The following is a 16,787-nucleotide window of genomic DNA, read 5'->3' on the forward strand; positions in this document are numbered from 1 at the left end:
CATTTCGAATAAAGGACGCCTGACTCGCGCATGGAGACTTGGCTATTGGGTAATTGGCGGGGAGTCTTGTGCGCTCCGTTTCCTTTCCTAAGGAAGATTTGGATAGTAAAGGTGGGTGAGTATTTCTTGTATGTAGTCCGTAGTCCGTAAATGAGAAGGTGATAGACTATCTTCCCCGAGCTTGATAATGATGTGATGTGATTGATATCCTCGGGGATCGCCCTTTCCCTCGTGTTGGTAGATCGGCTTATCTCCACTCACTCACTCCACTCACTCACTCACCCAGCTCGAGGTTGAGTGATACGAGTACAATGACTTTATCGCATGGTTAACAGAGGCGGGCAACTAAATTGCTTGCATACGAAACCTAATCTGGTGTACCTTCGCCTGCACGTGTTATTATTCTTGTTGAAAGCTCTTTCGAAAGCCTATATTCTCTCCTTTTGTCTTCCTCCACCAGCTCGAGCTGGAACTGCTGAAAGCTCCAGCTCCAGCTCACATGCAGCAAACGAAGAAAGAAAAGCAAAACCAAAACTAAAACCCCCGGTGGCAAATGGATCAAATGGGCATATCACAAGCTTGCAACCCCATCTGCTGCTGGGCTTCGTATCCGACCAGCCTGTCATATCCCAACCCATTGGCTGACTTAAACGCCATGGTGCAATCCTGGCTCTATCGCTTCTCCCTGGCTGGTCCATTGCCTCGACTCCTTCTGGTCCAAATTTCCCCGACTTCCGTCAAATCCAGCCTTGACCAAGATAAGGCCCAGGCGTTTCTTGCCCGTCTTGCCCCCCTAAATTTCCGTCGACCAGCGTTATCTCCTCACCGGCCAGCGAAGTTTATCGGAACGCCTTGACCCCAACAGTCAGATCCTGGCTCGCCATGAGTCCCACTGAGATTATAACATGGTTCACGAGCCGGGCTGACCATCACGATGTTGACAGCTACCTCTCGTTAACACACCCCTGCTTGCTCTGTCTGGTTCGACGCGGCGCTCATCGCGCGACTCGGTCGCAACCGGAATCTCGCCTAGAAGATCCCCCAAACACACTCTCGGTTGACCGCGGACATTAATATAATAACTTCGACGTCACAACGGCGGTGAATCCGGCGAGCTTCGCGCGTTCCTCCACTATTGACAAGTTGACAACCTCTACTCCTCTCTCGTCGCTTGTGAGAAAGTAGTGTCATGTTCAACCTCTTCCGGGATCTTACTCAAAGGGGTATCTCCCGCCATCTTCCTTTCTTAGCAGTTACGCAGACAATCATCACACGGTTAACGTCTTCTCCACCCACTGAGACCCTCTGTTGGGAAGTCCGACTGGTATTATTCTCCGGGGCTCCTCTTCTTGGCCCCGGCTTCCCCACACGTACCCCAGTTCGAGAGCACGTGCTCATCGATGACATTTCCCCCGATTTGAGACATTCGAAAGCGAAGCGAAGTAACATTATAGTATACAATAGTCAACCTCCAAGCGTACGAAGCGCCCCATCACCTACAGATCGAGATCGCCCTCCCATAGCGTCCACTGGCCCCTCTTCGGAGGTGGCTCGGCGGCCATGAGTATACAATGGATGCTGGATTCTCGTAGGCTTTTCGACAGTACGCCCCCAAATCCTCGAACTAAGCTGGACAACAACTCCACCCTTCTTGTTAGCTGGTGGGCGACTGGGTTTTCTCTTGCAATCATCGTTACTCGAGTATGCGGACGCTACGTCCGGACCGAGCGTTTCTTTATGGAAGACAAGGTTATGCTAGCCGGCGTGATTCCGCTGCTGATCCGCATGGCCTGCGTGCATGTCATTTTGATATGGGGAACAAATAATACGAAGACTACCGGACTGTCTATGGAGAACATCGATCATAGGGTTGTTGGCAGCAAGCTGGTATTGGTCGCCCGGATCTTCTATGCTGTCTTGTGAGCGACCTAAACCTCTCCGCTGATTTCGTGATTTGAAACATGCGCTAACATAGCCATCTGGGAGCAGTATCTGGACGGCAAAGTTCACCGTATGCGAGTTTTTGAAACGTGTCTCGGGTATGATCTGGCGACGGTCCCTCGATATTTTCCGCAAATCCCTCTACTATTTCTTGGCCTCGACCCTGCTCGCGGTCGTCATTGCTACTCTCGCGGAGTGCACTCCGTTTGACCATTACTGGCAAGTCGTGCCGGATCCAGGGCCGAAGTGCCGTCTTGGGTATGCAAACCTGATCGTGATGGGGACCTGCGACGTGATCACAGATCTGCTGCTGGTGGCATTTCCGATCCCGTTCATCATGATGACTCACATGCCCTTGAAGCGCAAAGCCTCTCTTGTTATTTTGTTCGCCCTATCTCTGATTCTCGTGGCAATCACCCTCTACCGGGTACCATCCGTCATCTGGCATGATGGAGAGCAACAGTACCGATCGCTTCTGGCATCGCTAGAGATACTGGTCGCCACGGCAGTGTCCAATGCTGTCGTGATCGGTTCCTTCGTGCGAGACAAGGGCGTCAAGAAGAACAAATTCAAAAAGGCCCTGGCATCCGCTTCGGTCAACGAGAATATGGACTATAGCTCCTTTCGCCGCCAAACCATCACCCACCATCAATGGGGCAGCGATTCAGACCTGGCTGCGGGCCTGGGAATCCGTTTGAAGCCGGAACTATGCTCTTCAGATAGGGATTTGCCCCGTCCTGCGCCGGTTGCTGCCCCTTATCACAGCCTCACAGGCCGTCCCGCCGGCCTACTGAACCCGAGCTGGTCTTTCCCTCAACGACCGGGGGGCATGGACGATGATCGCACGTCCACCACAGGCAGTCTCGACATCAAAGTCAGTCCCCACGAATATATAGAGACCAACATTTCGCCTCCACACAGGATGCCCCGAGAGGTTTCATCCCCAACCCAACTCTCTATCTTCGATGTAGGCGGCCTGCTCAACGCGCCTACTCCCACAACCGCGCATTCGTCCCACTACCCGGATCATCAACCGCGCCATTCCAGTGGCAGTAGTAAATCCGCCAGCTACGACTTCGGAGGTACCGTCTCTCCCTCCGGCTCGCCGGACTTGAACCCAGATCCCAATGCGGCCCACCATCACCACGCACTCCCATCATCTCCCGCGGCCCCGAATTCTTCTTCCCGCCCAGGCGGCCTTCGCCGCAGCTCTCTTGCGTCGAACCGTCGCAGGGGATCGAGCGTTCACTTCAGCGATTCGCCGGAGTCGCCCGTGCCGTCCTATCGCTCCCAGCCCGAAGTCTCGACCCCGATCCCCGAGGGCGATGGTGTCGAGCTCCAGGATGTGGGAGGATTGCTGTCGCGGCGGTAGGATCGATGACCAGCGTAATGTGCCTGTATCATTATTCGTTTCGTGTCTTTGCTTTGAGCTTAGCGTGTTTCACTGGAACTGGACTCGGATTGGCGGGTTTGGTTGGGCTATGGAGTTCGGCATGATTTTATGAGATATACCATATAGTATAGTAATGTTGGTTAGCATTCTATGCATTGATTGCAAAACTCACTTGGAGTCTTATGCTTGTGTGTGCAAAGGTGATGAAATCAATATTTAGAGAGTATTCAGGTGAAGCCACCCAACAGCCAGAACATAATCACCAAATCATAGAACCATGAGTAAAGAAACGCATCGAGTTTGGTTAGAGAATAACTTTTTCGCCCTTACGCCATGCTGCCCGATGCCTGTAATTAGACAATAATTTTCTTTCTTGTTTTCTTTGCCTCCCGCTCTGCCCTTGGACCCAGTACCATGATGCATCATGATAAATGGCAGGGAAATCTCCGCGATAATCCCTCTGACCCCCATCTCTCCTCCCTCCCCTCCCCATCCCAACCTTGAAAAAAAACCTAGAGCACCCACCGATAACTCGCATACCGCCCCGCCGTCTCACTCTTCCGAATAATCTTGACGACCTGCCCCTTGCGCAGACCCAGGTACCGCGCGACGGGATCGGAATGCTGCATGCGGGGCAGCTGGGACTCCTTGAGGCGGTACCGCTCCAACAGCCGGGCCTTCTCATCGGGGCTGAGCAGCACATGCTTGGGAACCAGCTCGTGCCGGGTGATGTTGACCAGCAGATCCTGCTCCTGGAAGTGCTCGCAGATGCGGCCGGGGACGCCGCTCAGCAGGCGCACGGCCGAGGGGGAGATGGGCGTCTGCGTGATGAACACCCCCGTGTGGAAGTTGTTCTCGTCCACGAAGTGGTTGAAGGCCCGGACTTGCTTCGTGCCCACTCCTGTCGAGTCCGGGCAGAATTCCACGTAGATCGTGCCGCAGTCGGGTTGCGGGGTCGGGTTGGATTTGCTCGGGAGGGGCGTGTATTTGGTTTGCATGGCTTCCGTGGGGCGGGCGCTGATTTTCATTTTGTTGCGGCTGTTGATTGGGGGGGTGATTAGTTTTTGATGGGGGGATGGGGGGTTGGGCAGGGTGGTAATGGGTTAAACGTACTCGGGATAGCCTAGAGGGTCGGAATATTTTCTTTTGAAGTCCGCGAGCGGGATTTGCACTTCGTCTTCGGTGACTTCGTAGCCCTTTTCCTCATACGGATACGTTAGTATGAGTTGATCGCAAGGCTTGGGAGCTGCTGGGGAGGCGGAGACTGACCCGGTCCAGAAGCATCTCAAAGACTGTTCGCCATGTGCGCCAGAGTCTGGTCATCTCGCGGTCGGCGTCCACGGACCCGGTCGAGTAGTCCTCATCCATGTTGAAGGGTTGGGAAACACGTCGCGCGTGTAAGGTGCAGATGATTGGAGGTCAGAGAGAGATTAAAAAGACACCGCAACGGGCGATATGCAAGTAAAGGTGGAGGTGAAAGAAAGCTGGCGGGCAAAAAGTGCAGGTCAAAGGCGGATGCGAGAGTAAAATGGACGGCCGGTTTCTCGAAAAATCGGCGGCCCAGCGCTAAAGGCGCCAAACGGGGAACTTAAGCGCCGCCCGCCCAGACCAGACAAAAGTCACCAGCCAAAAGAAAGAGGGCCAGGCCGAGAAAAAGAGCACGAGTTCCAGTTGTTGACTGACTGGAACTAACTACCGTAACTGACACTACTGAACTGACTCCCTTTCCTTTCCCGTTCTCTCTTTCTTCCTCCCCCTCCCTCTCCTTCTCTCTCAACCCCCACTCCTTTTTCCTCTGGGTTGATTTTCTCTCAATTGACTGATTGATTTTATTCTAAGTCAATTCTTGCCTGTCAATTGCCCTTCTCCCTCACCTCATCTCAATCATGTCCGCCGACGCCAAGTCCGCTCCTGCCACGGAGCAGAAGGTGAAGCCCACCAAGCCCAATGAGGAGACTTTCAAGGCCGATTTGGCCCAGGCCGAGAAGGAGCACGCCGCTGTTCAGGAGAAGCTGGTATGTTATTCCCTTCTCGTCTATGACCTGAATTGGCGTTCACCATCCCTATCGCATTGTTTTGTTTACGGGGATTCTGCGTTTCCGCACCGTGGCCTCTTTTTCCTTCCTCCGGGTTCTAAGGCCTTCTTTCTGTGCTACGGTTCTTACTTGACCGCTATACACCCAATTGCATGGCCCCGGTCATGACCTGCTGGCAATTGAGCTAACCCCCTCCACTCAAGAATGAAATCAAGGCCAAGATCGAGACCGCCAAGCCCAACAACCAGGACTCGCCCACCGCGAAGAGACAGCAGGAACTCCGCGCCGAGCTGTCCTCGATCCGCCAGAAGCAGTCGGGCTTCAAGGCCGGCCGCTCCAGCACCCAGGAGAAGATCAACGCCCTGGACGCCACGCTCAAGGCCCGCATCTCGGAACAGAACAACTCGCGCGGTCGCATGTCGTTCAAGAACGTCGAGGAGCTGGACAAGGAAATCGCCCGCCTCGAGAAGCAGGTCGACTCCGGCACGCTGCGCCTGGTTGACGAGCGCAAGATCCTCTCCGACGTCTCCAACCTGCGCAAGCAGCGCAAGAACTTCGCCGGCCTCGAGGAAGCCCAGAAGGCCATCACCGACCTGAAGAACCAGATCGCCGCCCTCAAGAAGAGCCTCGACAACCCCGAGGCCAAGGCCCTCAGCGACAAGTACAACGAGATCCAGAAGGAGCTCGACGCCATCAAGGCCGAGCAGGACAGCGCCTTCAAGAACCTGAACGCCCTGCGCGACGAGCGCACCAAGCTGCACGCCGAGCAGCAGAAGAAGTGGACCGCCATCCGCGAGATCAAGGACAACTACTATAAGGCCCGCAAGGCCTACAAGGAGTACGAGGATGAGGCCTGGCGCGTCCGCCGCGAGAAGCAGAAGGCCCAGCGCGAGGCCTTCGAGCGCGAGAAGCGCAAGAAGGTCGCCGACAAGAAGCTGGAGGAGGCCTCCCGCCCCGCCTACACCGATGAGATCCTGATCGGCCAGGGTCTGATCCGCCACTTCAACCCCGCCTACGACTTCGCCGCGCTGGGTCTGGACGACAAGAAGGACGAGGGCTCCAACTTCCGCGCGGAAATCGGCCGCACGGTCGATGACTCCGGCCTGAAGGGCATGAAGGTCCTGAAGAAGGATGACGGCGAGGACTACTTCGTCGGCACTGGTGGCAAGAAGGGTAAGAAGGGCAAGAAGGGCGCCAACGGTAGCCCCGCCGCCGCTGCCCCGGCCGAGACCAAGTTCAACCTGAACGTGGGTGTCATTGAGGACTTCGCCAAGGTCAAGATCGACCCTCCCATGAACCAGGCGGATGTTCCTGCCGTGATTGAGAAGCTCGCGGCCAAGATCACCGAGTGGAAGAAGAACCAGGCCTCGAAGACCGAGGAGGTGAGTTTTTTCTGTGTTTGTTTTGCCGTGGTCACTACTAACTGAATGCGTAGAACATCAAGAAGGCCCAGGAGGAGATTGCCCGCCTTGAGGCCGAGGAGACCGCCGCTGCCAACGACGACCGGGCGACCGATGGCGCCAAGAAGGTGGCCATCAAGAACAGCGGTGTCAACGGCAAGGTCTCTGCGGATGCTGAGCTCAAGCAGGAGCAGGACGCTGTCGCCGACGTGACGGAAGAGCTCGAGAAGGCCACCGTCGAGGACCAGGCCTAAATGGGCCGCTCCGACGTATAGACCATTGCATTGCATCGCATTGCATGCACTTGCACTTGCATTTTGACCGCAAAAAGCCTCTGCGCATGGTTAGAACCCAAAAGCTGACTATATATTCGTGTGACTTTGGTTCTTTTCTTTGCATCTACCCTTATAACTTTCCTGTCATCTCTCTGTTGCCTCCTATGATCCTCCCATCATCCTCCCCTCCACTTCGACCTGCTCCTCTGATGAGAAGAAGCCAATATACACGGGTATTGGTGACCTCTTTGAAAAACCGTGCGTTTGTATGTTGGGACCGGCTTTGGGGCTGGTCTATTTCCTTCTTGTGTAATCAATTTCATCGATTTCCTTTTGCTTTGTCATACCTTTTTTTCTGCTGAATCCGTGGACGAACCTGGCGAAAACGATAGCGTTTAGCGAATCTAATTGCAGCGTGAAGTGGTATTGGTGAATGGATGCTGTAGTGAGAGATTAAAAGTATCAATCATCGCAAAACTTTAGGAGTAGGTTGAAAAAATGGATGAGTTTGTCCCAAGAGATCAGGGATGTTCCAGACGGGGGATCAGATTTGGATGGAATGCCCCAGATTTGCGATAAGATAAGAGGGGGTGCCCGGGTGTGTGTCATGAACCCATCCGCCGCGTCACTCTCGGGAGACCTGCAGACCCGTCAAGATCAGCAGTATGCCAGTAATTGCATGGATGTTCCGACAGAAAAAGCTGAAGATGCGACGTAGGGAACCACAACCACAACAGAATAGAATGAGCTGTCAATGGATCCCCCCTAAACTGTAAATAACACCGCCACAATTTACGCGACTACTGCTGCGCCATCCATCCCAAGATCCAAGAAACCACGCCTCGGCATTACGTGGAGATCCGCCAAATCCGTTGCCTAATCCGGGCTCCCGCCAAGGGAGGGAGTGAGTGAGTGAGTGCCATGGGATTTTTTGACTTCTCCTCCTTCTTTCTCGCTCTCGCACTCTCCTCCACAATCCACAATCCACAGCCTTGCTCTTCGCATTCCTTCCCCCGTGGACTGCTACCACCTACACCTTCTATCCGATAGAAACCACACCCCTTCTTGTCTTCGTCTCTGAAGAATTCACAACGATGTCCTACAACAAACCGGTACGTTCCCAGTCCCCATCCTCATCCTAAACCCCCCATCCACACCACACCGCACTAACCCCAAGAAAAAAAGGACAACCCACCCCCCTCCTACCCCTCCCCCGTCCACGACGCAGGACCCTACCACTACCAACAGCAGCAACAAGGCTACCCACCCCAAGGCGGCGCCTCCCAGGACTATTATAATCAAGGCGGCTACCCCCCGCAGCAAGGCTACGGCCCCCCGCAAGGCGGCGGTGGTGGCTACTACCCCCCTCCCCAGGGTTATCCGGGCTCGCCGCCCCCGCAACAGCAGCCGATGTACTATCCGCAACAGCAACCGCCGCCGCAGCAGGGGTACTATGCGGGCGGGGATCGGGGCGGGGGCTCGTCTGGTGGGGGTATGTGTGCGGGCATTATGGCGGCGCTGGCTTGTTGTTGTTGTTTGGATATTTTGTTTTAGGTGGCGGAGCTTGTAGGTGATGATGGATGCTTTTATACTGTGTTCGGGTTATATGGGGATGGATGGGTGGGTTGATTGGCTGATTGATGGGTGGATGATGAATGGATGCCTTTATACCAACTTCGGTTATATGGGGGTGGCGGTGTTGGGCGTTGTGTTTCTGCATGTATGACTGGTTTTGAGTATTGGTCCTTGGGTTGTGCTTGTTTGGATTGCTTTTGGGTTCCTGGGTTGTTGGTGTTGTGTTTCGCTTTGTTTGTTGTTGTCTCTTGCTCAGGGCTGAGATGGGAATGCTATACCATACTATACTCTATTGATATGCGCCATAATGATATTCCAACACACCGGGCATCAACCGTCATCATTATCATTAGACCTATCTCAGTAGAACTCTTCATGCAAATGCAGCATTATCTCATAACTCATGCTTCCATCCATTGTGAAGAACCCAACACAACTCATAAATCACAATCAAAAAAAAAGTAAAAAAAAAAAAACTAAAGGGTATCAAAAACACCGTCCCTCCCATACCTCATTCCCAGATCCTACGACCTCAGACTCCCATCAACCGACAACCCCTCCACCGCATCCAAATCCACCGCGCGATACCCCCCCTTCCCGGGCCTTCTAGGCTTCCTCTGGCCCTCCACACTCGAATGCTCCTCCATAACCGTCACCACATCCGACCGCTCACTCGACACCACACTCGCCTCCACCATCTCGGGCGGATGCTGGCGATTCCGCTGATGATGCTTGGAATGCGGCGGGTGGAGACGTCCATGCGGGGGCAGGTACCCTTCCTCGATGATCTCTTCCCTTCGTCGAGTACGATCGCCAGGCCGTCGACTCCGTCGCGACCGATGCGAGCGCGGCGACCGCGTCGAGCTGAGGTTTTCTTCCACGATGATCTCGGAGTGCGAGGAGGGCGAGGACGTCGTGCTGCCGGACAGGATCGTCCCGTCTCCGTTTGTTGTTGAGGGGGAGAATTTGCGGCCGGAGGTGAGGGCCAGATAGATTAGGTACAGTAGGAGGAGGAAGCCGAGGACGCTGCCCAGGACGATGCCGACGATTGTGCCGGCCGGTAGGTTGGGGGTGTAGCTGTAGGTCGAGGGGATGGTGGTGAATTCGCGGGGGTTGCGCGGGTGGTTTTGTTGGATGGTCTGGGGAGGTATTCGGGAGGGGAGGAGGGTGGGTGGCATTTTTGGGGGTGGTTGTTGTTGTTGTTGTTTATTAGACGGTGGTGGTGGTGGTTTGTTGTTTGACAGTGGTGGTGGCTGCAGTGCGGACGGAGTAATTAGTGGAGTATGCGATGGTCGTGGTTATGGACGTGGAGAGGTCATAGTCTTGTAGGTTCAACCGTGCAACAAAGGGAGAAGTGAGTGCCTGAGTTGAGGTCTTATTTTTAGATAAGAATGAAGAAGAGAAAAGCAGAAGCGGAGATGACGAAGGTCAGTCAGGCAGTACGAGTCAATAAATGGGTGGCTGGGATGGATGAAGATGCGATGGATCAATCAATGGAGTGGAGCTAAGACTGTCGACCCGCCGGGCCTTTTCCGCTGGGTGGAGTCTCGCTTACCCATAACTACGTAGTGTAACTATAGCGTAACTAAACTAAAAGAACTACATCAGTACTTCAGTCATGTCAATCAACTCCAGATATCGAGGTAAGACTCACAGCACACTAAGATCCTGTCTATTTTGTTCTACAGCAGGGTTTCACTATATGTCCGATACCGTAACGTGATGTACAGTACAGTCAGTACTATAACCCCCCGACCAGTAGCTCATTACCCAGCTAGGTAATTGGTTCTCTTACATCCTTGGTATGAAGTAATGCTCACTGTCCACAGTGCTATAGCTATTCCAGCTGTGATCATAGCCTGATGGAATAAAAGACTCTTTCACCGCACTGTTCTCATTCATCCATTGCTACTCCCGTCTAATTGTGAATCCTGCGGAGCTTGTTCATACGACGGGCAGCCACTGCCGATCTGCAGTTTTACCAATAACACTTTCTAGAAAGCTTCTCTGCTATCACCAAAGACAGCACAAGCTTCCAGTGACTCTTGGCACTGGGTTGGAGAGCACGCGCATAGCATAAATAGCAGCCAGCACTTCACTGGGTCCGACCAGCTGCGTTTGCTACCGGCGCAACGCCAATGACGCAACGGCCTATGCTACAGCCTACGCTGTAGCCCATGCCACCCTGTTCCTTAGGATAGACCTCGAGTATAGCTTATACAGCTCATAGTAGGGTGTCGCAAACAGAACGAGGTCGACTCGGACGATTCATCAACGCGTGAATTGCCATTGGAAAGTAGTCGTCGAAATGATATCCGATGCGCAACCGAGAGATAGCCTTCAGCTCACACGACGTCAACCTCAACTACTCCTAATCCCGCTCAGCCAGTCAGCAGACAAGACGCAAGCAGGCGAAGGTAGAACTTGGGACTTGAGAAGACAATGAGTCTGGAAAGAGGATGATTCATCCCAATCCAGGAGATCGTCGTTAAAAATGCCCGTAGCGAAGAATGGCACAGCGTCCATGCGCATTTGCTGTCCCAGTAATCCGGAATTCTGATTGGAACAGATCAAGAGCCCTCTCCTATGTGGTTCAGCAGGAATCGGAGGACCGAGTGGTAGTGAAAGGTCCTCCCGAAGCGGTCGTCGGCCCACTTCCCTCAATCTGGCCCAAAGCATTAAGCTCCTGCTTAGAGGAAGTCTTCCTTACCTTCCACCTCCCACTTTCCTCCCGCCTCCATCCACCCACCACACCTGTCAAAACAATATAATCACTGCTCAAACACATACGAGAGTAATCGCTCAAGTAGTACTAACCTCCAGCACCACAAGACTCCCAATTCCATCCCCCACTAACCATCCATCTCACTTCAAGCTGATCCACCATGGCCAACGCACCCACCCAGCCAGGTATGCGCGAGAGCGGAAGCCCGCTCGCAATGCTCCTCTCCGAGCCAGAATTCACTGCTGAGAAGTCGGCGCTGTTTGATGAGGTCTTCCCCGGGAACTGGGCAGATATTGGTATCGAATACTTTCGCGATTGCGAGCTGTGTTCTGCCTACCTTCCGCCCACGGACCCTAGCAGGCAGATCTACCGCTGTTCAAGGCTCACATGTCGGGCTCTCTATCACCACGAGTGTCTCGAGGAGATGCTTTCTGGATTGAGGGAGCAGGGTAGCCTCCTCATACCGATGGAATGTCTCCGCTGCGGCACCGGGTGGGATCTCGACCCGGATTTTGAGGAGTCGGAGCGTCGCCTTAAGATCTGGCGCCTTGATGAATTACGGCAGAAAAATATACAGGAGCTTCAGCGGCTTCGTCAGCAGCAGCTGGGGCAGCAGGCGGCGCAGAATCATCCTCAGGTGCAGCAGCAGGCACAGCAGCAGCAGCTACAAGTAACGGTGCATTCTCCGCAACGTCGGCCTCCTCAAGGTCAGCAGCCCGAGCAGCATTGTCAGTCTCAGCCCGAGCAGCAGATGCGGGTGTCTCCTCAGCAGCTTCAGCCTCCGCAGCAGCAGCAGCAGCAGAAGATACAGATACATCCTCTGCAGGGTCGGCCTACTCAGCACCAGAAGCAGAGCCAGCAGCAGGTACAGTTGCATTCTCAGCAGGTTCGGACTTCTCAACGCCAGAGGCAGAACCAGCAGCAACTACAGGTATATCCTCTGCGGTGTCAGCCTTCTCAGCACCAGCAGCAACCTCAGCACCTACACCTGCGCCAGCGGCAGATGCAACCTCAAAACCAGCAGCAGCAGGTACAGATGCATCTTCAGCAGTATTCTCAGGCACAGCAGAATCATCAGCAGCTTTACCAGCAGCAGATGCAATCTCATTATCAGCTACAGACACAGCGTCAGCTGTATCAAGCTCAGCACCAGCAGCAAATACAGCTACATTCTCAGCGGTATTCTCAGGCACAACGGAATCACCAGCAGCAACCTCGGCACCTGCGCCAGTACCAGAATTTGCAGCAGATGCAACTTCAGCATCAGTCACAGATCCAGCCTCAGCTACATCAAGCTCAGTACCGGCAGCTGCAGATGCAACATCATTCTCTGATGCTGCGACAACATCGGCAGCCGGCGCAAAATCCAATTCGGATGCAGCAGCACGCTCAGATACATCAGCCTCTACAAAAACAGCAGCAGCAGTATCCCCAGCAGGCGCAGCAGCGGCTTCAGATAAAGCAGCCTCAGCTGCACCCGCCGCATCCACACCAACTCCCTCGCGGCCTCGAGCCCGATCGCACTGCACCGACAAAGGCGCAATCATTGCCGCAGAAGCCCCGTAAAGACAGGCGTTATCGTGTGCGTAAGCCTACAAGGATCCCAGTGAGCTTTGCTCTGAGGGATGGCCGCTTTCATTGCACCCTTATCGTAGACGGGGTGCCTTGTCGCCGGCATTACGGGTCTGATGATAGTTTGTGGCATCATCACCGCACGAAGCACGATGATAATTCTACGTGCCCCCACTGCCCCGATGTGTGCTCCACCGATAAAAGCCTATCTAGACATCTTGCGGCAGTGCATGGGGTGACTGCGAGGGCTCCTGTGCATGGGGTGACTCATCATGGTACGGCTTCTCATGGCCCGGCTCCTCATGGCACGGCTCCTCATGGCACGGCTCCTCTGCGTAGGATAGCACCTAAGCAGAGGAGGTAAGAGACAGTCCCCCAGGACTGGAGCTGAGACCAGAGACATGATGGTTTCGCGTAGATTGCACGTAGTTATGCTCTTTCTCATTTTATCCGCTGATCGAGATGCCCGACTTAGTCTACTCCGTAGTTGACCAGGATAATATGATCTAATCTTTGTGTAGCTTTAGGCTACATCCAACTCTACTGCGATGAATCTTGAACGTAGAAGTAGTCAAGTCAATCCAGATTACTGAAGATCAATTCTGCTTTAGATGTTTCTCACTCTATTCTTACACTTCCCCCTGTCAGCCATTCCAACTGCACCCATGAAACCTGTAGAACCTGTAGTGAACTTGTCATTGCATACTAGCCCCGGCGACCTTCAAGCAAGAGCAGCAAGATCCAAGTAATCCTCAACCCCATCAGAGCTGCCCCAGACTATACTCCAAACGACTCCCCGAAGCCTTGACGGTGAATTTGGCGAAATCATCCTTGAACACAATATGCAGCAGATTCTCACAATTCCCTGCTCAAAAAGTTAGCCCGCATGCCCTCCCCCACACCAAAAATCCGCTGGGCCATCCATACCTTGCAATCTCACCTGCTCCCCCGCACAAAACAGCACCACCCAATGCCGCACCTTACCCCGCGCCACCAGGTCCGCACACTCGCGGGCGATCGCGCGCAGATCAAAACTCGCCGCGTACCCGTGCAGCAGCTCGATGCGCCAGCCCACCGCGGGCACCTCGACCGCCGTGCGCGGGCTCGCGGTGCGCGTCCAGTCGCGCGTGACCGCCCCGCCGAAGATGTTGTGGCTCCAGCAGCTCTGGTAGAACTCGTCCTGGAACAGATCGGCGCGGGCCCGGACGCGACCCGCGGGACCCCGCCGGCTGGCGAAGGTATTCTGCAGGGACTCCGGGGGCAGGGACTGCAGGACGCGGATGCAGAATTCCCGGATCTCCGGGCCGCCGCCCACGCCTTGGAAGCTGGGCTCGGAGATGCCGCTGTGTTCATATTCGAGGAAGCTGTGATGGTTGGGTTAGTAGTGGTTGTGGGGGGGTGAGGTAAGGAGGGTTTCGAGGGGGATGGCTGGGCTCACCGGGCATGGACGTTGGAGGGGAGAACGCAGAAGACCTTGTTGGCGAAGTCGAGGAAGGTATACAGGAATCCGTATTTGACGCAGAGCTTCAGGTCTTGGTCCTTGTGGTTGAAGCGGATGTTGCCCTGGCGGAGGACCCGGAGCAATATGTCGATCATGGTCTGGGTTAAGTTCCCGTTGGTCCTGTACTTCGATGGCAGGCTCTTCCCGGCGGGTTGGTATCGGATAAATTCGAGGGCATCGTTGCTGCTCAGGAACTCGCGGAACTCATCGGTGGGGGGCGACAACATATCTTTGTTGATGTATTGTTGGAAGTCTCTTCCTGCGTACTGTTGAGAGTTAGAGGAGAACGAAGGGAGTTTTCAACTGGGTTTTGACTCACCTGGCGTATATATGCCAGCAGGGCATCGACCATTCCAGGGTGTCCGTCTGTCAGGGCCATCAAACACTCCCGACCATTCTGGGACAGTTCAGGGCAGCCGGTCGTAGCACTGTACCTCTTGGCCACATCCTGTAGCTCGGATTGGGTGTAGAAGACGGAATACATGGAGCTCGGCCAGTAGGGCAGGAGGGTGACTGTGCGCGATGGTTTGAAGACAGGCTGACGTCTGCTGAAGCGCGCCTCGAGGGACCCAGTCCTCAAAGACTCGTGTGCGAAGAACAAACAGAACCGAGGACCATGCTGCTTGCCGAATCGGGCATCGACAATCTCGGACCAAAAGTCGAAATCACCGCAGGTCTCGTGTGCGTCATCCAAGATGAACACCAGTCCGCTGTTGTGATCACTGTGAAGATCACCGTGCACCTCGTCCTGACTCAGGCCCTGCGCATAGGCTGCCTGGATCAGGTAATTTATTGAGCTACCCTTCCTTTTCCAACCTTTCACGAAGATGACCTTGCGTGTCTGGCGAAGGAAGTCCCGCAGCAAAAGCGCAAGGGTCGTCTTGCCGGACACGGGTGAGCCTTGTACATAGACGACATGTTTTGTGTCGAGCTCTTGTGCTATCCCAAGCAACGTGTCAATTCGTGGACAGATCTCAGGTCCTTTGTGTATGTCCGGCTGTGGTGATAGTGCAAACACGGCGGCTTGTTTCTTGGCTGGATCTATGGAAGACACTTAACGGGCAAATCTGTGGACGGTTTTCTGAAGTGACTTACTTTGAGTGTATTCCAGGTGCTTGCTGAGTGAGTGATGGCATTCAGTGCATGAGGCCTCTTGATCGATAGCAGATACAAAGGACTCAGTGGTGCCCATCTTACAGGTACACACGTAGCCTTTGTTTAAGCCCTGGACAGTGCATTTCCCAAATAGTGTCTTCACCTTCTTCAGGTCCGTCGGAATAGTAGCTGCTGTAGAGGATGCTGGAGTAAAGACGCCGGTCCCGTCAGATGACGAGGACTTCTCCATGGCGCGGGATGACACTACTGGGTAGTCCTGTAGAAGTAAGAGAGAGAACCAAGAAAAAAAAAAAAGACTCTGTAGACGGAATCGATGGTCTTCTCTGAACAAGTATACTCAGCTTCACATCCGTGGCCGGGCAGACCGATAGTTAGGAAGATTAAAACCGGAATGTTTCTCCGTGAAACTGAGCGTTGCGGAAGTTCGATAGAACACAAAACTTTAAACCTGAGAGCGAACAGGTGGCTGAGTGGGATAGGAGGAAGTGAAGTTCCGATGTAGTGGTGTGTGGGAAGTGAATGCCTGCGCGGATGTGTTCATCATGACTGCCGTCTCAGGATCGGTGCAAACAGGCCCCGTCACGCAGTGTTCAACACCCACCCACATTGTGTGCTGGGAGCACTCTGACACAGTCTCACATCGACAAAGAATCAAAATGCAACATGCGAAGAAAGAGATCTATCAAGAACTGTGAATGAATTGCCTTGCCCCAACCCCCACCTGCAGGTCCTCCCTTTCCTTCTTGCTCTTCTTCTTCTCCTTCCTCCTCCTCCTCCTCCTCGTCCTCCTCCTTGTCTTCTTTTTCCGCTCTCTCTTTTCATTTCTCTTCCTCCTTCTCATCCTACTCGTCTATAACGACATCGAAAACAACACAGCCATCAGCAGCAGACAAGCTGACTTTCAGTTCCAAGCCCCAACACATGCTAACTCAGTCCGCCAGAGACTGAAAAGGTACCCAATGACACCAGCTCGTCGATGTACTTGCTGCACGGAAGACATAAGCCGGACCAACGTGGCACGCTCGCACTGTTCGCATGACTACTGCTCATCTTGCCTAGAACGCTACTTCAGGTCCTCACTAACAGAAGGGGGCCGGTTTCCTCCAAGATGCTGCGGACGGCCCTTTGACATGGCCGCTGTAGGCAAGCACCTCACACCTGAGACCCTCCGGCAATACGAGAAGAAAAAAGTTGAGTTCGAGACTCCGAACAAGGTATACTGCTCGCGTGGACGGTGTTCTGCCTTCATCCCC

The 16,787-nt window shown here is 54.1% G+C and overlaps 6 protein-coding genes across 6 annotated transcripts; 3 read left to right on the top strand and 3 right to left on the bottom strand.

Annotated features, from left to right (window-relative positions):
* Positions 1 to 1,560: 1,560 nt before the first annotated feature.
* On the top strand, positions 1,561 to 3,313 carry ASPACDRAFT_59119 (putative integral membrane protein Pth11-like; the record flags this gene model as incomplete). The annotated part of the gene is made up of 2 exons (XM_020203413.1): positions 1,561 to 1,919; positions 1,990 to 3,313. 2 exons carry the CDS (start codon positions 1,561 to 1,563, stop codon positions 3,311 to 3,313), a joined length of 1,683 nt encoding a protein of 560 aa, XP_020057755.1.
* A 190-nt stretch (positions 3,314 to 3,503) lies between these two features.
* Positions 3,504 to 4,836, bottom strand: ASPACDRAFT_77165 (DNA-directed RNA polymerase core subunit RPB5). The gene is made up of 3 exons (XM_020204897.1): positions 4,604 to 4,836; positions 4,448 to 4,530; positions 3,504 to 4,372 (listed from the first exon to the last, which is right to left on the bottom strand). Exons 1-3 carry the CDS (start codon positions 4,700 to 4,702, stop codon positions 3,847 to 3,849), a joined length of 708 nt encoding a protein of 235 aa, XP_020057756.1. The 5' UTR covers positions 4,703 to 4,836; the 3' UTR covers positions 3,504 to 3,846.
* A 286-nt stretch (positions 4,837 to 5,122) lies between these two features.
* Positions 5,123 to 7,422, top strand: bfr1 (putative nuclear segregation protein (Bfr1)). Its single transcript, XM_020204898.1, has 3 exons — positions 5,123 to 5,349; positions 5,574 to 6,752; positions 6,806 to 7,422. Exons 1-3 carry the CDS (start codon positions 5,221 to 5,223, stop codon positions 7,022 to 7,024), a joined length of 1,527 nt encoding a protein of 508 aa, XP_020057757.1. The 5' UTR covers positions 5,123 to 5,220; the 3' UTR covers positions 7,025 to 7,422.
* Positions 7,423 to 8,920: 1,498 nt separating this feature from the next.
* ASPACDRAFT_116151 (uncharacterized protein) lies at positions 8,921 to 10,101 on the bottom strand (the record flags this gene model as incomplete). The annotated part of the gene is made up of 1 exon (XM_020195963.1): positions 8,921 to 10,101. A coding segment is annotated over exon 1 (646 nt), but the record flags the coding sequence as incomplete, so codon positions are not given.
* Positions 10,102 to 11,505: 1,404 nt separating this feature from the next.
* Positions 11,506 to 13,281, top strand: ASPACDRAFT_41682 (uncharacterized protein; the record flags this gene model as incomplete). The annotated part of the gene is made up of 1 exon (XM_020200974.1): positions 11,506 to 13,281. One exon carries the CDS (start codon positions 11,506 to 11,508, stop codon positions 13,279 to 13,281), a length of 1,776 nt encoding a protein of 591 aa, XP_020057759.1.
* A 397-nt stretch (positions 13,282 to 13,678) lies between these two features.
* On the bottom strand, positions 13,679 to 16,141 carry ASPACDRAFT_41683 (uncharacterized protein; the record flags this gene model as incomplete). Its single annotated transcript, XM_020200975.1, has 6 exons — positions 13,679 to 13,782; positions 13,845 to 14,281; positions 14,356 to 14,684; positions 14,738 to 15,459; positions 15,514 to 15,790; positions 15,995 to 16,141. The coding sequence occupies 6 exons, from the start codon at positions 16,139 to 16,141 to the stop codon at positions 13,679 to 13,681; spliced, it is 2,016 nt and encodes a 671-aa protein (XP_020057760.1).
* Positions 16,142 to 16,787: the final 646 nt, after the last annotated feature.

Source organism: Aspergillus aculeatus (genome assembly GCF_001890905.1).
Source record: "Aspergillus aculeatus ATCC 16872 unplaced genomic scaffold ASPACscaffold_5, whole genome shotgun sequence".
Lineage (NCBI taxonomy): Eukaryota > Fungi > Ascomycota > Eurotiomycetes > Eurotiales > Aspergillaceae > Aspergillus > Aspergillus aculeatus.

Coding starts and splice junctions, on each gene's coding strand:
- ASPACDRAFT_77165 (XM_020204897.1), bottom strand. CDS start 4,702: ATGGATGAGGACTACTCGACCGGGTCCGTGGACGCCGACCGCGAGATG. Junction 4,531..4,603: donor TTGAGATGCTTCTGGACCGG/GTCAGTCTCCGC, acceptor TATGAGGAAAAG/GGCTACGAAGTCACCGAAGA. Junction 4,373..4,447: donor GACCCTCTAGGCTATCCCGA/GTACGTTTAACC, acceptor CCCAATCAACAG/CCGCAACAAAATGAAAATCA.
- bfr1 (XM_020204898.1), top strand. CDS start 5,221: ATGTCCGCCGACGCCAAGTCCGCTCCTGCCACGGAGCAGAAGGTGAAG. Junction 5,350..5,573: donor CCGCTGTTCAGGAGAAGCTG/GTATGTTATTCC, acceptor CCTCCACTCAAG/AATGAAATCAAGGCCAAGAT. Junction 6,753..6,805: donor AGGCCTCGAAGACCGAGGAG/GTGAGTTTTTTC, acceptor CTGAATGCGTAG/AACATCAAGAAGGCCCAGGA.